We start from the raw sequence: 23055 nt of genomic DNA, 5'->3' as shown, positions 1-23055 counted from the left end.
CCTCTAAATTTGAATTGAAGAACAACCTACTCTATTTCGAAGGACGCCTATATGTTCCAGAAGGAGAAGCACGTTTATGTGTTCTTCAAGCTCGTCACGACTTCTCAGCAGCAGGACATATTGGATATAATAAGACTTTGGAGTTGATATCTAGGGATTTTTGGTGGCCTCAAATGTGGAAGGTAGTTAAAGATTTTGTACAATCATGTGATGTTTGCTCAAGATCGAAAACTCCTCATCATCGACCTTTTGGACTTCTTCAGCCATTACCCATTCCAGAACAACCATGGTCTTCTGTTTCTATTGACTTCATCACGGATCTTCCAATCTCAGGTTCTTATGACTCTATATTCGTGATAGTAGATCATTTTACCAAGATGGCACATTTTGTACCATGTACAAAATCTATCACAGGTGAAGAAACAGCTAAGCTCTTTCTTGACAATATCTATCGCTATCATGGATTACCCAAGGATATTATATCAGATAGGGGAACTCAATTTGTATCAAGATTTTGGCGAACTCTTTTCAAGATTCTTAAAGTGGATATAAAATTATCTTTGGCATTCCATCGTCAAACTGATGGACAAACGGAGCGTGTTAATCAAGTTTTGGAGCAATATTTAAGATGTACCATTAATTACCAATAAGATGATTGGACAACTCTTTTGCCATTGGCAGAGTTTGCTTATAAAAACACGATAGATTCTTCTTTCTTTGCTAATTATGGTTATCATCCACAACTTGATACTTTTGACTTTTCAAAAGTTGATAATCCTGCTGCAAAAGATTTGGCAATTCATTTATCAGAGCTACATGTAACAATGAAGGCGCAGTTAAAAGAGGCTCAAGAACAACAAAAGGTCAATGCAAATGTCTATCGAAAGGAACAACCATCATTTGTCTTAGGTGATAAGGTATGGCTACTTCTTCACAATATCAAGACCACTCGTCCTTGTGACAAGTTGGACTATAGAAGGCTGGGACCATTTTCTATTTCTGCACAAATCAATCTACTTGCATATCGTTTATATCTATCGAAGTCAATGAAAATCCATCTTGTATTCCACGTGTCTCTTCTTGAACCATACAAGACAGTGGACATACCAAAAAGACGATAAGCTCTACCTCCTCCTATAGAAGTGGACAATAATGAAGAGTTTGAAGTAGAAAAAGTCTTAGATTCAAGGCGGTGCCGAAATAAATTAGAATAACTTGTCCATTGGCGCGGATATGGTATTAATGAACGCACATGGGAGCCAATAAAGAATCTTGCAAATACAACAAAAGCAGTGGAGGCTTTTCATCGATGACATCCATTAAAATCAAGATGAAAACCTTCTTTATAAAAGAAACAACATCTAGGCAAGATAACATTCTACTTTCAATTCTTATTCCTAGCTTCTTTACAGTAGTGACGCTCAGAAGATGGAGAACCAACAACCAATGGATTCGACTCAAAAGCCTTCATTTACTGACCTGTCAGATGAGACATTACGATTGTCACAACCTTTAAGACGATGCAATCGAGATGAAGATCTTCAAGAACGACATGTTCTCCCTCGAATAGATGGCGAGATACAATGCGTTTGGTATCACGATTTAGAAAGGAACTCTTGATGTTTGGTAATTGTGCTAGAGGTAGGAACAACTCCTGATGGTGTTCCAAATATTCTATTCGAAGGAAGTTATGAAGGCTTCAACAATGATCAAATAACTGGGTAGTCTTCCCGCCGTGGTATGAGATACTACCGATGGTTGAGAGGCCCTATCAATCATCTTCAAAGAGAACAAAGATCAGAGTATGTGGTAAATACAATTCATCGCATCATAGATTTTCTCAACATATGATAACCGCTCCTCGTGGAACTCGTCCCTAAAAGAGGGAGTAATGTCACGGACATAATCATGTAAGCTAGTAATTATATATACAAATAGGTAGAAGTAAGTAAAAGTAGATAAAAGTAAATTAATTCTATAGTATTTAATATGGAAGCTTCCTAGAAGCTTCATAGACGTTGCTTTGACTTCATAGGTGTCTTTAATTGACTTTTTGGATTAGAAACGTGGTCAACAAGTTGGCCATGTGCCACATATGTTGTTAGCTTGAAGATCAAGCTAACTATGTGGCCCACACGTAGAAAAACTTGTCTTGTAAGTCAAGGCATGTGTCCTACAAAGTCAACACATATTGGAGGTCCTATAGAACGTCGCCATGTAGCCCCTAATTAGATAGTATATATAGAGACAAGAGTGAAGGCTTCTTCACTCTTATCAACTCCTTTCTTGCTTCTAGTCTAGTTCTCAGGGTCTCTAGTTTTCTTGTCTTTTGGCAATAGCCATTCCAGTTTCTCTTTCAATATATATACTTGTTTATATATATTTTGTTACCTCTCTTTGAGTAAAGGCTCACTTGTCTGAATTATTTTTTCATCGAGTTCTTGTCCTTGACACATATGATAATTACTTCTTGTAGAACTCATCCATAAAAAAGGAGATTATATCATGGACATAAATTTTTATTCTAATATTTATCTATTTGATTTTATACAAGTAAATAAAAGTAGATAGATTTTTGATAGTATTTTTTGAGAAAAGCTTCATAGAAGCTTTATAGACATTGCCTTGACTTTATATGTATTTGTAGTTGATTTATAGATTAAAAACTTAGTCAACAAGTTAACCACATGTTAGTAGCTTACAAAATAAGCTAACTATATGGTATATATATAAAAAAAATTACCTTACAAGTTAAGATATGTGACTTACATAGTCAACACATTTTGGAGGTCTTATAAGACATTGCCACATAACTTTTTGTTACAAGTATATATAGAGGCAAGAATGAAGCCTTCTTTATCCTTGTTAATGCTTTTCTAGTTGTTAGTCTTATTTCAAGTCTTTCTAAATCTTCTTGTCTTTGACAATAGTCATTCTAGTTTAATACTATATCATCTTTGAGTGATTTTCTAGTCTTTTCGAGTGACATAAGAGTGTATTGACATTTTAATTCTTTGAGGTTCATGTGCTTGACAGTAATCTTAAAAATATCAAATGTTGATTTCAAATTATTTGGTTTTGTAAAAATATTATGTTTGAACCCTCTATCTTTATCACTTTGTTAAACTAGCATTAGAATTTTCTTATGACATAGATTATATCAAATCCTAATTGTTACACCATATTGTTTGTTGTTGCAACTTTGTTAAACTAGCATTAGAATTTTTTTATGACATAGATTGTATCAAATCCTAATTATTACACCATGTTGTTTGTTGTTGCAGTTGTTGGTCTTCTGCTTTCTTTTCTTGAAACTTAGATTGGTGGAAGAATTTTTTTTCAATATAAAATATTAAATACAGTTGAAGAAATCATGATACATATACATATACACACATTCATATCAACATCCAAATGATATATTTAAAATTTTAATATAAAATAAATTAAAAAAATATATTTAAAAGATTTTAATAATAATGATACCATTTAAAATCACATACCAAGTTTTGTGATCAAAATGTATTCTTTCCATTTAAATGCAATAGTCAACACATAATTAAGAAAATAATTGAAATTGTAAATTAAAAGAATAGATTTATAGGTCCAAGTGTTATTCCTTGATGGATCCACTACTTGAATTTCAACATGAAGTGGGACACTTTATCATTTAGGACTAATTTGTACTTTTAAAAAATATAATCCAAATATTTTAGTTATATAACTCAGTGGATTTTGTAAAAAAAATATAGGTCATGGAACAAAATAGCAGAAGTTTGTATGTTGAATAAACATAAAATAAAATAAAATAAAATAACACTTATTCACACACACAACAAGTCGTTCAATTGAAGTTTTGAATCAACGTTTGATAAGGATTTTTTAATACTGTGAGCAGGAAAATATATCTTCTGTAATAGTGTTGTCATATAAAGCTTATATTTTTTATTTTGCCTATATTAATTTTTTTGAAGAAATTTCTAGTAAATATTAACCAAGATTAAAATAAATATGTATTTTCAAAATTTAGTCATTAAAAACTTTAAATTTCTATTAATGAAGTTGAAATAAACTTTTGAAAAAATTCAAACATATACAACATATTTCTACAATAATTATTTGTTTCAAAAGCACATTCTTTATTCTTATGGATATGTATTATAAATGTAATAAAAGATGCTCAAATTTTGAAATTGATAAAATGTTTATAATTTATTGACAACATATATATATATATATATATATATTCATACACACATACATACATTCAACAACTTATCCATGATCTAGTGTTGTATTGATGGATGTGCCTAGGGAATAATAAGACTCTTTTCAATTTCTTGGACAACGATTAATCTTGTGACATTATAAATTATTTTTATTTCAAATTTAATGATCTTATTAATATAATATTAATAATGATAAATCTAATAATTATCAGAAACTCACAAAATAGACACATTGTTTACTATGATTACTACAAGTACCTGGAAGTAAAACTGTCACCATATTTGTCATATTGGAGAGCCTTCCAATTTCTGAAAGAAAGTTTAAATTTTAATGAAAAGAATATTGAAAATTACATAAATTAAAAAACACACTCATAAATATATGTAAAAATTAAGAAAATTTATAGGACAGCAATACAAATCATGCCTTTGAATTAAATTGGGTATTTGATTGTTTTAATGGAATTCATTTCATGATCATTATAGAATACATATGCCTTCTTTATCTTTCTTAATCTATGAACTCTTTGAAATAATGAATCTGAAGTTATAAATCAATGTAATATCAAAATACAACTATGATGTAAATACAATAATTTAACTTCTGTGTTATTTATTTCAAGTTATTTTATAATTTTATAAATAAAACGTGAAGATTTACAATGTATTTCTGACTTTATCTTTGAATTTAAAATTTCTGAATTAATATGATCATATCTAAAAATTAAAATTAAAAATAATTTTTTATTAATTAAATTGTGATTAGATACAAATTTAAAATATATATTTTATAATAATTTATTTTATAAATAGGATAATATTGAGGAAGAGGATATGAAAACAAAGAACTTTGAATCCATTCATCAATTTGATGACTTCTAACAAATGAAACTTAGCCTATCTATATGCATTAGAAGTCAAATGGCAATTAATCAAAGTATTTGCTTGAAAGACAACATTTCTTTGCTACAAGATTGGCAAAATTTACAAAAGAAGAAGAAGAAGAAAAGAACTATGACAATTGACACTTTACATATATATATATATATATATATATTTCATATATGAAATTTTCTTCTTTATTTAGTCGGAAAAATACAACCAAAGTTTTTTCTTGAACATTTAGATCATATCAAAGAATGTTTTTTCCCCTCACCCTTAAAAAAAATTATTATCATAATTATGCATTAACACAAATTTACAATAGGGGGTTTCAAACATGGCACGTTTGCAAAACCAAATGACTAGGATTCAACATCTGATATTTCTACAATCACTTGATCACTTGATATTACCCCTTTACATTACTCCATGATTCAAACTTTATAACCTCTTGGTATGGAGTCCAAGAGGGAAGAGAGCAAAGGTAAATGACATGATCTTTAATATTTGACCCCTCCACTTTTGATATTTCAATTTCAAAATCACCCACCTCACAAGGCAAGTGATTTGGTGAAGTATCAAGTCATATTTCAAAATATCACAGGATAGTTTAAGCAAATATCATAGGTGAAATATTACCCAAAAATACCATGTTTGAAACCCCTAATGAAAACATTTTATTATATCACTTTAAAAAATCTATTTAAAAAAAAAAAAAAAAAAAAAAAAAAAAAAGTTACGACTGCGATTACAAACTTCACCCATGAATTAATGTCTTGTAATAAAACAAGTAGTCCAAGTAAACATTCCCCTGCACTATCTCAGTAAACACACCATAGAAAAGGATCCAAGTACAGTGGGATGAAATCAATGCAATATTTTGTATTTATTGCAGTAAAGAATGTTTCACTCATTTCTGTCCTTATTCTTCTTTGAAACATCAAAGATACTTTGAAAACCAAACTCAAGTAGCCTACATTCTCCAAGAAAAAGATCCACCTGCCCAAAAGTACATTTCTTTTCAAAACAAATAGGTCAAATGGACTATCATCTATGATGTCGTTGAACAATGCCATGCTCTGTAAAATAAAACAAAATAAATCAATCATCAATTAATCAATACCATGCACTTCATGTGTGCTGCTGTGCTACCACCACACATCAAACTAAAACAATAAAAAAAAACAAGTACACAAATCACGTTCATTAATTACACTTAAACAAAACTTTTTGAGCACGTTGGAGAATGGGTTCCTATGCTCTTTCATCCATGGATGAAAAATATTTGTTCATCCTCGTTTGCGTAGGAAAGCTGACGGTTACACGTGATTTCCCGAACCTGTGGTTTGGCTCCGCGTGGTGCCTTTCGACGGAAATTCGAAACGGATGAATGTCTCCAGACATTGCTGCCTTTGTTCATTCATCGGCGGTGTCCGAGCAGGCGGCGACCTTCCTTACACCTCTTCACAAGAAAAGGGGCCCGCTGAAAAGTTCGGGCAACTTTCCAAGACACTGGCACCGCCGGACTACGTCAGATCCATATTTTATGAGGACCTCATGTCTCGAAACCTAGATCCAAATAACGCACCTATTATGTAAATTATTTTGGGCAGTCGTTGTTGAGATTCGTCACATCTAGAGACATTCCCCAAGCGATCTTCAGGATTCGTAGACGGGGCGGGGGGCCTAAGCCCGTGAAGGCTGTGAAAGGGCCAGTCAGGTTTTCCTTCTTGTTCCCCTGCATTGATCGTTGACTCCGCAGTGAGAGGGCGAGCTCCAAGCTCGGCAACTCCTGGCGCAATTGAAACATAACTGAGGGAAGTTTTGCCGAATCGGTGACTGAGGACGGGCTGAGGGTGTGGCGATGCGGTACTGGGATGCAATTGGGTTAGACGGTGGGTAGTAGTGCGAAGGAAGGACGAGGAGGTTGGAGGATTTGCGGCAAACAATCCATTCTCTCTGCTGCGGTGGTTTCGGAAGAGGATTCGTTGTTTGCCTTCACGGCAGGTAGGCTTGGGATTTTCAAGCAGGTGCGATGTGGGAGTTTTAGGAATTTGGATATGACGTGCGGAGGGTGTTTTTGGTGGATTGTTGGTCGATCAGGCGAGAGTGGGACGATATTGGGGGTATGGTGACGGATTTATGTAGATGGTTGAGATGACTGAGAGTGAAAGAGGTGAATTAGTATCGATGCGGTTGAGATGGTTCCAGATTTGAGGGTTGTGTGGTGTGTACAGTTATCGTTGATTGTCTTGTTACGAGTAGGTGCCTGGAATTTGGTCAACAATGGCCGCGCGGTAACGGGAAAGAGATCAGAGTGAGGGTTTGGTTGGCTTTCCTCGTTCTTGGCCATAGTGATATTTGGGAGGTTCATGATGTGTAGTTTGAGTTGGTGTTGGATCTCGTGCCTTTGCTTTTTGGACAGTACCGAGTGCCTGGGAATGCGGATGGGAGGTAGGGTGTCTTATTTAATTGTACCGCTTACCGGAGTGTTTTAATCGGCAGGAGGGAGGAATGTTTTGGGAAACTTGCCGGCAGTCAAGCGCACGCTACTCAGATCGTTGGTTGAGGTCTGGATTGGGATGCCTTGAATATTAGCCCGTTTTTTCTTCTTATCTCTCTCTGTAAGGAAGGGTTCGGAGAGATTGCAACATATGCCTTCTTTTCATGCCGTAATGGCACTTCCTGCAATCGTGACCAGTACTTTCATGCTTTGGTCTTAGTTAGGCATTTTTGGTGTTGAATAGCCCACTTTATGAACCGAAGTCTCCAGATTTATCTTATCGTTTCCTGGTTGCGGCGAATGCTGGCGAAACCGTGATTTCTCACTGCTTTCACGGGAAAGTCAGTGTTGTTAGTTTGAGAAATAGCTGTACAGAAACGGACTTGTCTTTCCCTCTATTTAACGGTATTGTTTAAAACATTCAAAAGTTTATCTGAGACCACACAACAGGAGATTGTATTTTTGACGATTGTAGTGGCAGTGATAGCTTATGAGAGAGTTTGGCATTTCGTCCTCACTAGGTCCTCCTATCGATAAGGACGAGCTTTTTACAACTTTGCACTAGATCCCGGTATTTTCATTTTGGATACACGTTACTTTGTTAGTATGTGTCCATCGTACTCGTGATGGAAGCAATACTGGTCGTAGAATAGGTTTGGATGGATCGCGATGAAGAGTGTGTTTTTGCAATTTTTTTCCAAACGTAAATCCTTAATTCAGGCTGGTCTGCAAGCAATAGGAGGATAAAGACTGCGATGAGTCTCCTTTTTGGGAGCTTTAGGGGCCAACCTATTTGTGTCACAATTTTTTTTTTCCTTCTTGTTATGTATGTTTTTTGGGTACAGTTTCTGTATCGGGGCTCTCTTCTTGGTGAAGAAATTGATCAATATTTGATTTTCTATAAGCTGTTTCAATGCTGTTATGAGACTAGAGAACATCATCTCGATTTTCGCTTCGCGAATTAACTTGACTCTCGTTATTTCGACTGACTTGTAACAATTTATGTTGTTTAACGGTTCGACATGCTAATTCATTGTTTTCCTTCGATATCACAGTGTGAAGTGGATTGCCAGGAAGACATTTTCCACGAGGCCACACTTGACAAAAGTGCTATCGATAAATTCCGAGGGATCTGCTACCGAGGTAATTCCACATCTTTGTGTGCACCCATGCAGTGGACGATGCTGTTTCCTTATATGGCAGCAGCAATCCACCCCTCACGCTAATGACTTACCTTTTTGGGTTGATGTATCTTCTACTTTGTGTACCAGGGCGTCTTCAAAGGAGCACCCACTGGGATGTGTGCTCCAGCTCTGGCACGAGCTTAGTGCAGAAAAGATGGATGCTACTGCTGTTAAACCAAAGTACTATCTATGGGGAAAATCCGCCGTGATGGAGACTGCTGCGGATATGTTGCTTGGCATGGTGCCTATCTGGGTGGCGGTTGCAGTTGGTCTACTAGTTGGTTGGTCGTGGAAACCTCAATGGGCTAGTATTTTATTAATGGGCATTAAAAGCCGCCCTCGATTGATTTGGGGAACTCCTCCTGGGTTTGGAGCTCGTCGATTCTGGTTGGCTATCATGGCAGTGTCAGCTTTTCCGATGTGGAAGGAGGCGTGGAAATCGTTCAGTGCGTGGATGTGGCCGACTCCTGATGTCTTGATTGTGCCTGCTGATTTCTCAAGTGGCGTTGTTGGTCCTTGGTAAGGATGTGTATTACTTTTCTCTCCTATGTGATTTTCGTGCACAGCGTTTTTGGAGATTTGGTCTCCTTGGGGTTGCCATGACTTACCAGAATGACGGTTGATGTGCAGTGAACCTGTCAAAGAGGAGATCAAGCAAGATGTGGTGTCGACTGATGATTTACTTAAGCTTATGAATCTCATGGATGGCAAAGATGGAGGTCCTGAATGGCAGATGTTTTTAGACAAGTCTATTTCTGATCTAAAGTATCAAGCATGGCGTCGCGATCCTGAAGTGAGTGAATTGCACGTTGGATGCTGAATTTGTTATTTCGATTGTAATTACACTTGTTATTATGATTGCTCTCTCGGTGATGTTAATATTTCCTGAAAATTCTCAGGATGATGGACCAACTGAGTATAAAACCCGAACTGTAGTTGAAGATATGTCCCCGGAAGCCATGCGAGACTTCTTCTGGGATGATGAGTTCAGGCGTCACTGGGATGAAATGCTAAGCTACACTAAAACCTGGGAGGCATGCGAAGAGACCGGCTTTATGATAGTTCAGTGGGTGAGGAAGGTAAGAGTCTTCTGCATGCTCCGAAGTAGGTTCTGCTGTAATATCTTAGGTATCAACTTGAGTTCTTCATTTTAGTGGGAATTGTGTGGTGGAATCAATGTTAATTTGGAACTCTCTTTTTCTATGGAGCATATGTTAATTTGGAACTGAAACGTGCATGCCAGTTCCCTATCCTATGGAAGGACCGCGAGTATGTCATCGCTCGACGTATGTGGGAGTCCAACAACACCTACTACGCTGTGACTAAGGTGAAATTTTTGGTTGCGTAAATGCTCTTGAAATTCTGCAGGTGCTTCTGAGTTGCTATCAAATTCTATTTGAATACTTAGTTGGATCTTTCTGTCTTCGTTTGCAGGGAACACAGTACGCACCAATTCCTAAAAAGCTGTCCCCACGGAGAGTGGATACTTACTTTTCTAGTTGGACAGTACGTGCAGGTATGTTTCAAAGAAACAAATGTACTTGTCGCGCTAATCTGTGCCTCTGGAACTTGGAGTGAGCATTTGGTACTACTTATCAACAGATCCTACATTTGTGACGAGACGTTACTGAATATTTTAATAGCTCCCTTATTTGGGAAATAATTGCTGAATGATGCGGTGTTTGTTTGCAGTTGAGTCAGCAAGGGGCGACGGACAGATGACCGCCTGTGAAGTCTTATGTTTTCATTATGAGGATATGGGCATTCAGAGAGATCTTGCAAAGCTTGGGATTCGCCGGGGTATGTGGGGATGTGTGAAGAAAATGTCACCTGGAATAGACAAGTATAGGGCGGAGCGGAAGGCAAACATTCCTTTGTCGGCATCAACAAAGATGGCTCGAAAATGTTGTAAAGTCCCTCGTCATCTTCTTAGTGAGCCTGAATCATCGCAGACGAAGTCTATCGACTCTGAGAATGTCAAGGTTGTAAAAGACATAGACATTCACCATGGCAATAAGGGTTGTATGAAATGGATTATATTAGGGGGTGCTGTTGCTCTGGCCTGTAGCATCGATAGAGGTGCCGTGGGCAAATTTCTTGTTTTTGGAGTTGCAAAGCGCCTAGGTAGAGTGGGACGAAGGTTGTAGCATAGGTTAGTGTACCAAAGTAGAATGCCCGGGTTCGCCTTTGTCCCCACGCGAACGTGAATGGATTAGATGGTACCCTTCAGTTGCATTTGAAATCTGTATTTTATGATAGATGTGGTTGATTCATTCTCAGCGTTGGAAGTTGGCAGTTTTATGGAACCCTGCCTCCTACGTCGGTTTTTTTCCTACCTCTTAAAGGAAAGCTTGCTGTGTCGAGGGATAGTTTTAATCTGAAGGTAACACTCCGTTGTATTGAATATTTCGATTTGGTGCTCTCTTTTTGTTTATGCCGTTCTGGTTAAGCCTCGGTTGATTGTTGAACTTTGCGGTGTGATTCCTCGACTCTAATCTATAGGTATTTTAAAATGTATAATTATGTAGAGGCTTACGTTAAGTTGGTTCGTATCAGATGCTGCATGAAGGATTGGTTTCTGTGCTGAACGTTTTTTTTTCTTTCATTCTTTCATTCTTTCATTCTTTCTTTCTTTCTTTCTTTTCCTTCATTTCCAGTATCACCCTGCATTTTTTTAACATCATTTTGTACCAAGTCTCGCTCCACCCCCATTGCGGTAAAGGGCTGATATGATAACTAGTTGGATCACTTCGTAGGATTTAGGCAGGTGTCTTGTCTCCACCACATCATCTCCACCACATGAGTAAGAGTGTTTTATTCAAAGGAGGCCATACCGGTGTTGACAAATTGCAGAGTTTTCAGCAGCAGATTCAATCTCAGACTTTTGGTTTTTATAACTAAAAACATGAATGATTTGTATATAAAAATTCACATGTTTTGAATTTAAGATGTGTATTAATTTAAAGTATGATATATTCCCAAAAACTTCATCATTCATTGTTTTAAAGTTTTTGTTTGAATAAACAATGTAAATATAGATTTAGGAGCATAACATAAGGTCAGATGTCTATCAATTTTTATTTGTATATTATGGTTGATTTTGTATGTGTTTTGTGTGATCTCTTTATTAATTTTCAATGATACTTCAAACAAAAAAATTAATATTTTTTATTCTTTTTGTTTCGTATAGCAGTTCTGTACAGCAATCAGAGTAAGATTTTCCAACTAGTTTTGTTGATTTTGATTTGAGATAGTAGACACTACAAATATCTCCCTAGATGGGTTACATCGTATATATCCGTTGTACCAGAGATACCCTAAAATAAGGTTTAAAGCTAAATTTTAATCTTAAATTTTTATAATTACACATCCTTGAATACTGTTCACTATTACAACTGGTACGACTCCAGAACCCCATTTCCTAATCACAATATAAATAAAAACTCCAGGTAAAACAACAAATCAACATTAAAAAACACACAAACAATAGAGGACCTTTCTCGAGCACATTCGGCGTATGGAACCGTCGACCAGAGAAGACACTGTTCACACTGACTCGGTGGGAGAGGCGTGTCGCCGGAGGGGTACTCCCTCCGCGGCCTCGCACGTCTCGACTCCCGCAGACGAGGCTGAGGCTGAGGCCGAGGCCATGGCCATGGCACAGGCAATGGTACCGCGCAGCACTTCAATTAGGGTTTGAATCGCTAACTCGACGAGCTGCGCTCGCACTTGCGGAACCGATGCTCTCCTTGCGAGTCCATGTGCATCGCTGATTTGAACCTGATCCGTGTTTTCCTCCTGGCGCAGCAGCAGAGAGAGAGAGAGAGAGAGCTGACTCATGTCGCAATGTGTAGCATTGCCGTGTTGTTGAGGGCGTGACCTAACTGCCAATTGCGAGTGAGAGAGATTTGTGCGGTGATTGCTCGTCAGCCATGGCTGACGATGATAGTGAATGGAACCGGGATCGCGCTAGCGCTGAATCCTGCTTCGTTAGTGACTGTGTTGTCTTTTATCCTTCTGCTTTGCGACATGTAGTGAGGTTTATTCCCGTTGCATGGTGAGCAATCTGGAGACGGAGGGTACGCATTGTGCTGCTCGTTTGCATGCAGTCGCATTGATTTCCTGTTGTGCGTCTTTTCTTCCTCTTCTATCCCTGTGTAGCTGGTGGCGGGATCAATTTGATGTGCATGCAAATGAGAAAATGATGTAGCGATTACGATCCCTAGGTCCTTTGCTCCCGATCACGTGCTGCTACTACGTTCATTGTCGTTCGTCAAGGGAGAGAATTCCTGTCCTCCGCGGCCTCCTTCCACTTTGGATTCTGCAGCGGCACCCAATATATATATATATATATATATATATATTTATATTTATATACCTCGCATTGTGCTTTTCTTCGTGGGAGTCTGCTTTCATCTGCGATTCGCACTGTCCTTATTCTTATTGTTTAGGTGATTTGGCCTTATCTCTTCTTTTCATTTCCTAAACCCCTCACATCTTTCTAAACCTTTTCGTGAAATTTAGTTTCTGGATTATCAGGAATAATTCGTGATGTCATTGATGAAGAGTACCCGATTATGTGAGGTTCTTGGACATTTGGACAGTTATGCCTCCTGACGTTCATCGGATACACTAGCTTCTGCGCACATCGCATTTGAATTATATACTTTACTTTGCTAACTTTAATATTTTCCATTTGCAGAAGTAAAAGAGACTGGAGGAACACCAACTACTACCTTCATCTCATATTCTTCTATTGACTTGACTCTACTTTCCGCGATGCCGCACTTACGTAGTGAATATGCTGATATAACTATGCCTTCTCCTGAATTCTCTCTGCGAGACAAAAAGTGTCTTCATCATTCAGCGCTACAACACGTTGGGTGTGATTTCATCCAGGCAGAAAGTGCGACACCCCTAGTTGCTTCAAGAACTCGTCCTTTAAAGAAAGTGTCCTCTACAGATTCTCCTGTATCTTTAGGAAAACCTCCACCTGTGCCCAAAAGTATTCCTAGAGATCCCGTTCCGCAAGGTGGGAGAGGCGCAGGTTGGCCCTACGCTCCGCAGGGTTGGCCGAAATCTGATGACAAATGGGGTTGGAGAGTGGGCAAGCGAGTAGATGGTAATTCGCTATGGATCGATAGACACATTATGCTACCAATGAGTCTCTTGAAAGGTAGAAAACCTGGGAAGCCCGTTGAATTCGCCAGTCGAAAGCGTCTTTTGGAATATTTTAAGCAAAATTTCCCTCAAATTGGCCCTGACAGCATTTGCAAAGCGTTCGACTGGAAGATTCCTGCTTTGAAGGGTACTGAAATTAAAGAAGGTAACGTTCACTGCTCCCTGTGTCTTTTCTGTTGTCAGATTTTTATATGTAATTAGTATGGTAATGTCATGGTGAGAATGTGGTAATGTTTTTGGTAGGATCGTCCAATGCAAACACCAAAACCTCTTGGAGAGAAGGGTTTCAGTGTTAGACTATATGTCAATAAAGTAATTCAAAGCGTACTAGAGTCTAAAACTACCAGCTTATTGGCTTTTTTCTGGTGAGCATATTATCCGAAATCAAATCGGTAGAGCGTAATTCCTGCTTGAATTGTTCATATTTGATGGTTTTTTCGGAAATAGAGTAGCCGTTGATCAGTGTCCTACTGCTGTGACTGGTAATTCTAGCTACTAATAAGCGAGGGTGGACCACCAACCGAGACAAACCACCATCCCTGTACGAGGACGATGGTTGCCAGAAGTTGAAGAAACGATGTCGGGCAGGTAATCCAGATTGCCTCCTTGAACAGGGAAAGGGTGATGTGCCAAAACCGTTACAGAACTTGGCATGTCGCATCTGCTGCTCTGAGCCTAGCTTCTGCCGTGAGTGTAAGTGTATACTTTGTTGCGGATCTTTTCTGGCAGATGCTGACGGAATCAGCATCATTAGGTGTCTGAACTCTCCCGTATCAGGACACGGCATATGTGGCCATGCATCTCATCTCGAGTGTGCACTGAATTCTCAGTTAGCTGGGTCCATCAAGAAGAGCGGGCTGGACATGGAATATATGTGCCGACGCTGTGACAGGAAGACAGATTTAAGACGGACTTTTTCCCGTTTGATTGGGGTTATGAATAAAACTGCTACACAGTCCAAGGTCGAAAATAGTCTCCAGCTTGCGTTGCGAATAGTACAAGATCCAGAGGATATTTCAAGCAGACCTGGGAAGATTTTGGCGACATGTGCGGGAGATGCTCTCAGGAAGGTGACTAACCGCATTCCTTATTTCAATTGTGTGTTTTTCATAAATTTGTCACCAATAAATTATAGGTGGTCTTTTCAAACTTCAGAAAGTGCATTTACTTGCAATTGTGAAATTCAATTCTTAGGAAATTTATGTTTTCGAATAATTAATCAATTAGTTGATGTTGTAGTGGTAGTGTGAACCACTCGAAGATTGCTCAGAAAATATTAGATGTTCACTAGGGTTCAAGTAATATTATCAATGAGTTAGTTAAATTCGTCTTGGTACAGTTCTTACTGTATAGAGTACTAAGCTTAAGTTTAGATTTTTGGCAACTGGTTAAGCCCGTAGAATTAGTACATTCAAAAGCCAAGAGCATCCAGTAGGTGTTACGAATCTGAGATGTTGGCCACCTTGCACTTATGTATTTTGATTTAACATCTTTGTTGTCCGACTTAGCAGGAACTACTAGGAGTTGATGTTGGCGAAATTTACAAAGTATTGACTCAGCAACTCCTTTGGCTTCGATCAGGTGATTCCTCATGAAAAACTTCGCAGTTTATATCAGGTTTGAAGTTTAGTGTCTAGGCTCTAATGGTTATTTGCCAGATTAATGAGGCTGGCTGAGGGGTATAACTCGGGCTAATGGTGCTTCAGGACAAGGGGTTTATGGTAGTCAAGTGTCACATCAAGTTTTAAACTGGTGAGTGAACGTCCAACTATGTGGTATGCTTATTACCACATTTTTATGAATAACGTAGTTGTGCTGGTTTAAAAAGCCTTAATGACTCTTTGATGAAATGTTCTTCCAATCTTAGCATATGAACGCACAGAGTGATTAAAACTGTCACATAATGAATTAGAACCTAGGGGTATGTGCGTGAACCCTTTTCCTTGGACTAGCGGCGATCTGTGGGGTCCAAATCAAAGTAAATTGCATATTTGCTTATACATCAGTCCTTTATGAGGGAGCTGCTTAATTAAAATTGATACGGTATGGAATGCCTGTGTCCAATATCTATCAGCATGCTCTTTTATTATACAAGTCTCATTCATGCAGACACAAAGTGTTATTGGGACCTGGATTACTAGTGTGTAATTGATCTGTTAAATTTTTTTCATCTTCTACTTCTACAGTCCTAAAAATTGATTATGTTACTAACCACTCAGGAAGGTCTGGAGCAATGAGACGAAAATTTTCGCCGGAGGACTCACTGCACCCTACAGAGATCAGTTTGGACAAATTTCTTTCTCAATCCAAGTCAAAGGATTCTCACGATGCTCCGGGCACTCTCTCCAACCCCACGTCTCATCCTCATGTTCAAGGTATGGCTGATGTCAGCGCTCAACAAGATGGTTCGAATGACGTTCTCTCTCTCGTAAAGATGCCAATCAATGCCCTGAGTGTGTTGCAAGGAAATCCTGAGGCAGATGGAATCGCTATCACTAGTGGCTTGATGGTTCAGCACGTTGTCAATGCGGACAAGGAATTGCCAGGCACTTCATTTCAGAGTCCTCCAAAACTAGAGGATCGAATCATATTCAAGGCAGCATCACAAACTTCCCATGTTTTATTACATACACCGGAACTATCAATAGTGATAAACCAATGTGTAAGTAAACCTCCCACCCTGACCATAGAGGAGCACATCAGGCAGTGTGAAGCCATGGCAGACAGGATGAAGGGTGCCTCAAAGCTTGACAGTCCGCTCAATCTCCTTCCAGTAGCTACACCTCGTATACTGGAGGTCGTGCTGAATTCAGAACCTCCAACTTTAACGACTGATTCTCTGACTACTAGAATTCATGATGAACTGGTTCCAGCAAGTCAGGATGTTGTTCCTTCAGCTGAGGATTTACATCGCATAGGATCATTCTCTTGCGCTGCGGCGATGGAGGTTACATCCATCCCTTGTAACGTTAGCAGGGAGAGCCCAAGTGTGAGCGATTCGCAGGATGCCGACAGAGATAACGCTGCAAACACAGGAATCATGGAGGTGTCTATGACACAGCCGCCAAAGATATCTAGCTGTGTCCCAGTACTGGATTTACCTCATGCTGAAGGCTTGGAAGCAGAATATGAGAATCAGATCGCTCAGGCTTTGGAAAAGCTGAGGAAGGCCCTGGAAGCCGAGTATGCCTGTGCTGAGAAATCATTGCATGCACAGAAGAGAATAATTATTGAGAAATATCGGCAGCTTGGAAATATGTGTGGAGATGTTGCCAAGAGTGGGAGAGTCCAGGTATCTCCAGACCAATTCGTAAAGGATCTGTCCAAATCACGTGCACAGATTGACCGCGATATCAATCGTCTAGTAGATCAGTTCGGGAAGGCGCAGGAAGAACAAAGAATATTTGAATCCATGCTTGCCATTTCGAACGGCTTCGGTCAGGCTTCGAATGAATTTTTACGGGAATTCTTCAACTGGCCACTGAAGGGCAGTAACGAGGTTTAGGACTCTGCTTCCATAGAAAGATATTGTTCATCTTCATGGAGGTAGATTCGTAAAGCTGCCTCGAAATTGTGTGACCATTCTACAAGACGGTCTAGAATATGGTATAATGCAAGAGGTCCTGATGTGTATAAACCTAGAATCTTGGGCCTTGCCAGCTTGTCAATAGGCTTTTGGGTGTCCGAGGGGAAATTTTCCGAAAGATTTTAGATTAACAGAATTGGTGATCAGAAATTACTTTAGACAATGTGTTACAACAAATAATCGGTGTCGTCTTAACATTCTAAAATCTAGACCGTGGTTGTCTACGTGCATGTTCTGCTACAATCCTATTGCCTGCCCCTACCAGCTGTCAGGACCTTTGTTGTAGATGTTCAGATTATAGTCATACTGTACCTTTGGACTGCTAAGATGATGCTTGGTAATCGGTTTTTTTTCCACTGAAGTTTGAGATTTACACTTGCCTGTATTGGTTATTGTCGCAAATTTGAAGTTAATCTTCATTGCCATTACTCAATTGTTCTTGAGGGTGGCAAAGTGTCTATGTACACATGATCCGACCTTGTGAATGAAATAAGTAACCTCAGTTCCGGTAATCTCTACAGTTTTCTATAGTTTAGCAATATACTACGATAACTAGCTTGAAGGCACTGAACTGTGCTTCAGACAAAGAATGGATATGAAATATTAATCATGGGTTCGGAGGACAAGTGAGCAGGAGTTTCAAAATCGAGTCTGCGTGGTGGAGTGCATAGACAAGTGAATGATCCAGCGCTGCAGATGTTGTGTCGACGGATTTGATGACCGTTTCTAGTTCTGATGGCCAATTCAGCATGTCGAGGAGAGAATCAACAAACCCTGACATGACCGTGGTGTCCACGGCTTTCTGCAAAGCTTGCTCCAGTACCTCAGCCACGCTCTTAGCCTCCTCCAGAGCTTGCACTAAATCAGAGCCGAAGGCTGTTATGGCAGATTCCAGCACTCCCGTCACGGCATCCAACCACTGGATCACCATAGCTGAATGCGCACTAGTGCTGGGAAGCTGCTGCTGCAATGAGGATGGAGCATTGCTTACCGCGCTTGCGGCTTGTTGGATTGCAATGGCGGTCGGTGCTGCCTTCTGAAGGGAGCCTTGTGGCAATGGCACAGTATTCGTGAGGAGCGTAGATGTCGCCGACACGAACAGACCCTTTACCGTCGCAAGCTTCAACTTGGCTTCCACCAATAGACGCTTGGCTTGGGCTGCGTAGTAGGGGAACTTGAGCTGTGAGGTGATAATCGCTCCCTGGACGTGATCAGCCTCCTGTTTGGGTTTCTGTGTTTTAGGCACCGGTTCTGGTTTTTGAACTTGGGAATCTGAGTTTTTCGAGCTAGCTGTATCGTCCCGATGGCTGACCAACTGAGCGAAGATGCTGGTTACCAGGATCACCGATCCACCAACCATAGCCGAGCCATCGAGCGTTTCCCCCCGCAGAACGAAGGACAAGAACGCGCCCCATATGGGAATCGTTGTGTTAACCATTGTTGCCGTGGAGGCATGGACTGATCGAAGGCCGTGAATCTCAAGCCAGCTGCATAGTCCCGAGCATACAAGACCCGTGTATACGAGAGGTCCCCATGGCAGCGCCTGCAGCTGATTCACGTACTCTATGGCGGTTGTGTTGTCGTGGAGAACTCGGAAAACCTCCCATAACACGCTGAGTGACGCAACAGTGCTGCACTGAATCGCTGTCAACTCGAAGGATTTGAATCTCTTGCTGCATGCTTCGGATCGGAAGATGTGGAGGGCGTAGATGGCAGATGCGGCCAAGCCCCACATGTCTCCCACATGCGGTAGAGATATACCCTTCCATTCAAATCCTTCCTCTTCCAACACTCCCATTCCTGCAGTCGAATTCCAATTACGAAGCACACATGAGTGCTCGAGTAACTTCCACTTTGAACCGTAGACAGTTCACGTAAGGTGCCTAAAAAATGTAACAGTTTAGATCATTGATCGACGTACCTGAAAGTGCCACTAGAGAGGCGATTCGTGTAATGTTGCGGACGGACTGTCGGCCTGCGCATAGCTCCATCAAAGGAACAAATATTACCTGCAATTTCGGAATCATCACAAAGACACTGATCAGATCATGGATGTTTTGTTGATGTATTACAGATACTACAACAGTCGGTTTTTTTACATTGGAGAGGGTGAACTTAGCTACACCCCTATCCATGTTTTGATAATTGATGAGATATCAATGCGAGGGACGTGAAGTCAGTACCGTGAAAGCAAACAGAAGCGGCGCATCACTGGACGCTCCACCATCACCGCAAGTCTCAAGAATCCCAGCCGCAAATAGCAACCCTCCAAGCTCAGCTCCGGCTTTAATCAGCTCCGAATTCTTCTCTTTACCCACGATGCTCTTCAATGCTGGCAAAAACACTAGAAGCGCGGAGGCATATCTGACCATGGAGCTCAAGCTGGCTGGCAACCCAGGCGCCACCTCGGTCACAAACTTGCCAGCGACGGTGCTGGATCCATATAGAGCCGCCAGTATGTTCAGCAGCAACAAGCCCATCGTCTTCCTTCTCTCCAATCTCTTCGCCCCCAACTCAGCCAACTTACTAGACCTTTTCACTTCAGATCTATCTTCAACATCTTCCTCAAATATGATAGATGTTGTCGTAGGCTGAAACAACAACAACAACAACAACAACAGGGTCAATGTTTGTGTATCTATTCCGACAAAACAGCCAGCCACGGCCAACTCTATAACTCAGAATATCAATCTCACACACACACACACACACATATCTCATGATTTGTAAGCCAAACTTACAGGAAGTGACTGGTCCTCGGTTGATAATCCGGTCCCGGAGCTGATATTCCGAGAGTCGCATTCCCGCAAGCGTGCTGAGAGCTCTTTTAGAGCGGCCTTTTGACTTTGCATGTACAGTTTCCATGATTTTTCCCAGCAGTACACACTGTCGGACCCGCTCTCAGTTGCTTCGACTTGCGAGTGACCGCCGCCCGATTTGCGTTGCAGGACGAGATCCGAGTACGGGATCACGTATATTCGCTCCGCAACAGCATCAGTGACAGATCTGTCGATCGTGTGCTGATCGCGGTTTTCTGACTGTTGCGATAGGTTTTTTCTCTTGAGGCTCAAGCCTCGTGCATATGCTAGAGAACGGGGTTTTTTGTCGCTGCGAGACGTGTGGGAAGACTGGATGGACCATCGCTTAACATACGATCTCCTGTCATTGCTCTCTCGATGTGGGATGTTGGGGAATCCTAAGGACTGAGAGTTAAAATGGGCGCTTTGATCAGCACTGAGTCCGCGGTGTAGGGCAGGACTCCTGGTGAGCATTCTCTCAAGTGGTGCTTCCGCAACGACGACAATCGATGTCAAGCTGGTCCTCTCAACGCTACAGATGATTGCTACTGATCACTAGGGGTTTGCCCAAGTTCTAGAGAACAAACTACCACCTAGTTGCAAATCGATGGATCTGTAGATATATGTACCAAACTATGGCAGGACTCGGGTGATGCAACTGTGACAGATCAAAATCAACTCAATACCGTCCATAAGTTTCCTCGCCGAAAGCGACAGTATCCTCCTCCTTCTCACACCGACTAGAGGTAGATCGATCGATCAGGTTGTTTACAAAACGTAAACGCCTGGCACATCGCTGCAAACCAATTCACAGCTTCTTGCGCTCCTTCAGACCACATAGATCATTCACAAACAGTTGCCAAAGCCCCACCTGTTTCTTTCCAAACCTGGACACAGCAACTGAGCACCTACTGTGGCTCTTGAATCTTAAAATTGTTCACGATTAGATTCTCTCGTAATGGGCGCCAGCTTTCGAAGGTAGATGCAGGAGTGAAGGTGACCGTGTGCAGGGACTAGTGAGGCATTTAAGCGATTCGCAGCCGTGTCTGAGAAGCAAAAGCAATGACAGAAAAGCAGCGTGGGAAGCCCAACGTGAAGGACGGCGCTCTGAAGCTCCCAGAGCTCGTCTCCACATGGCGGCTCCGACAGCTTGGAGGCACGGCGGTGTGCGGAACAAAGCTCGGAAAAGGTGGCAACTCGCATTTCTCATTCCGTCGCAGCGCATATTCCAAATATTTCACTGGTGGTGAAGCTCCCCAGCTTTGACTCACGAGAAAGCGCCTTCCCGCGGCAATCGACGTGTAACAGATGGACTGTGACCGTCCGTTGTCAATTCCGATGGTGGACACAGTTTGTCATACTTTTGGCTCAAATCGCCGAAGGCCACTGAAAACCTACAACGAACGAGATTCACGACGGTGCCTAAAATTGCATCCTCCTCGAAGCTCACCGTTCGTGCTGGTGCAACTCTTCACTTTCTGGTTTCTCTAATCACCACAGGTTTCGCTGCGGCGATTTTTGTAGAGGGACATCAACCTCAGTCTTCCTAGAGTCAACCTCTACGCTTTCCAGTTTCCAGGTTCTTTCTTTTTCTTGCCTCTTTCTACAGGAAGACCTCAACCTACACATGCAAATGTGTATATATGCAAGGAGTTTCTTCTTTTACTTTTAACTTGTTTATCTTGATTAGTGTGGAGGTCTCGTCAAGTGATTCGTTATCAGGGCATGAAGAGCATTTGTGTTTTACTCAGAGGAAGTACTTGTTTGGCAGCTTGCAAAAGAGTGTTTTAGAACGGCTCTTACTGTAATGTTGTGGTCCATAGCAACACTGTACAACAAGATGTGCACCCTTAAAATGGTGGTACATTAACCCTTTTAAACATGGGAGTTATTCTGCTTATGTGGATGTACCATGCAATGTATTAAATAAGTAAATAAATAAATAAAAACTTAAAGTTTAATGTTACATGTTTAAAATAACTTTGTATTTTGCAACGATAGTGAGTCTGAAATGACAAAGTTTACTAGTTTATCTGTATAAAAAAAAACACATCTACTCAGTGGGAGAAAGGGAAATCAAGCAAGTTGGTGGAGGGCATCAACATTGGGCTCAAATTAAGGGAATAATTTTGACACATGGTAACCAATGACAGACTTGCAACCAGTGTTAATTATTGGGTGGCAGCAAAAGCAGCAAAAAGCAATATTCAAAGACTAAGGTAGAGCCACCCATTCCTCAGTTGTACTTTTCATGGGAACTGAAGGAGTTTTTCACCCCACGTTTTGTTTTTTGCAAAAAAAAAAACAGCTTTTGTGTCTGATTCTCTAAACAATCCAGTTTGCCATGTTTTTAAGTTCTAATGCTTTTTCAGAGACTTTTATACAAAAGAATTCCTGGAGAATTGTTACTACTTTTTCATATAAAAACATTCAATGTCTTTTGTAAGTTGTAATATGTATGAAACTTAGATATAACTAAAACAGCAGAAAAACACTTGGATTGCAATCAGATATGTATGTTAAAATATCACGTTAAACAACATACTCAATTCTATTGATAGTTGATTCCAGTGAAGTTCATCCAGTGCAGTTCATCCAGTGAAGTTCCAAATTGTTAAAGACCTGCAAGTGTAATGAAACCAGAAAAAAATAAAAAATAAAAAATAAAAAAAATGCATAGAAATTTTTTAAA

General features: G+C 40.2%; 3 protein-coding genes across 5 annotated transcripts; 2 read left to right on the top strand and 1 right to left on the bottom strand.

The window, feature by feature from the left end:
* Nucleotides 1–6830: 6830 nt before the first annotated feature.
* LOC112287059 (uncharacterized) lies at nt 6831–11202 on the top strand. 2 transcript variants are annotated; one of them, XM_024529677.3, is made up of 8 exons: nt 6831–7118; nt 8670–8757; nt 8886–9317; nt 9429–9591; nt 9698–9877; nt 10042–10125; nt 10233–10314; nt 10491–11202. In XM_024529677.3, exons 3-8 carry the CDS (start codon nt 8953–8955, stop codon nt 10943–10945), a joined length of 1329 nt encoding a protein of 442 aa, XP_024385445.1. In that variant the 5' UTR covers nt 6831–7118; nt 8670–8757; nt 8886–8952; the 3' UTR covers nt 10946–11202. The 2 variants fall into 2 exon arrangements, with proteins under 2 accessions (XP_024385445.1, XP_024385447.1); XM_024529679.3 differs by having other exon boundaries at nt 6831–7141.
* Nucleotides 11203–12303: 1101 nt separating this feature from the next.
* Nucleotides 12304–17926, top strand: LOC112286875 (uncharacterized). 2 transcript variants are annotated; one of them, XM_024529219.3, is made up of 6 exons: nt 12304–13249; nt 13501–14124; nt 14472–15049; nt 15491–15560; nt 15686–15731; nt 16203–17926. In XM_024529219.3, exons 2-6 carry the CDS (start codon nt 13578–13580, stop codon nt 17482–17484), a joined length of 2523 nt encoding a protein of 840 aa, XP_024384987.1. In that variant the 5' UTR covers nt 12304–13249; nt 13501–13577; the 3' UTR covers nt 17485–17926. The 2 variants fall into 2 exon arrangements, with proteins under 2 accessions (XP_024384987.1, XP_024384988.1); XM_024529220.3 differs by lacking the exon at nt 15686–15731 and having other exon boundaries at nt 12305–13249; nt 16199–17926.
* LOC112286876 (uncharacterized) lies at nt 17897–21553 on the bottom strand. The gene is made up of 4 exons (XM_024529221.3): nt 20307–21553; nt 19749–20156; nt 19487–19574; nt 17897–19365 (listed from the first exon to the last, which is right to left on the bottom strand). Exons 1-4 carry the CDS (start codon nt 20835–20837, stop codon nt 18173–18175), a joined length of 2220 nt encoding a protein of 739 aa, XP_024384989.1. The 5' UTR covers nt 20838–21553; the 3' UTR covers nt 17897–18172.
* Between the last annotated feature and the right edge of the window lie 1502 nt (nt 21554–23055).

This window comes from Physcomitrium patens, chromosome 9, assembly GCF_059467195.1.
Source record: "Physcomitrium patens ecotype Gransden chromosome 9, ASM5946719v1, whole genome shotgun sequence".
NCBI classification, from domain to species: Eukaryota; Viridiplantae; Streptophyta; class Bryopsida; order Funariales; family Funariaceae; genus Physcomitrium; species Physcomitrium patens.
Note: the sequence above shows the minus strand (reverse complement) of the source record. Positions and strands in the feature narration are given on the sequence as shown.

Coding starts and splice junctions, on each gene's coding strand:
- LOC112286875 (XM_024529219.3), top strand. CDS start 13,578: ATGCCGCACTTACGTAGTGAATATGCTGATATAACTATGCCTTCTCCT. Junction 15,050..15,490: donor CGGGAGATGCTCTCAGGAAG/GTGACTAACCGC, acceptor CCGACTTAGCAG/GAACTACTAGGAGTTGATGT. Junction 15,561..15,685: donor ACTCCTTTGGCTTCGATCAG/GTGATTCCTCAT, acceptor ATGGTGCTTCAG/GACAAGGGGTTTATGGTAGT.
- LOC112287059 (XM_024529677.3), top strand. CDS start 8,953: ATGGATGCTACTGCTGTTAAACCAAAGTACTATCTATGGGGAAAATCC. Junction 9,592..9,697: donor CATGGCGTCGCGATCCTGAA/GTGAGTGAATTG, acceptor GAAAATTCTCAG/GATGATGGACCAACTGAGTA. Junction 10,126..10,232: donor CCTACTACGCTGTGACTAAG/GTGAAATTTTTG, acceptor CTTCGTTTGCAG/GGAACACAGTACGCACCAAT.
- LOC112286876 (XM_024529221.3), bottom strand. CDS start 20,837: ATGCTCACCAGGAGTCCTGCCCTACACCGCGGACTCAGTGCTGATCAA. Junction 20,157..20,306: donor CCGAGGACCAGTCACTTCCT/GTAAGTTTGGCT, acceptor TTGTTGTTTCAG/CCTACGACAACATCTATCAT. Junction 19,366..19,486: donor CTCTCTAGTGGCACTTTCAG/GTACGTCGATCA, acceptor ATTCGACTGCAG/GAATGGGAGTGTTGGAAGAG.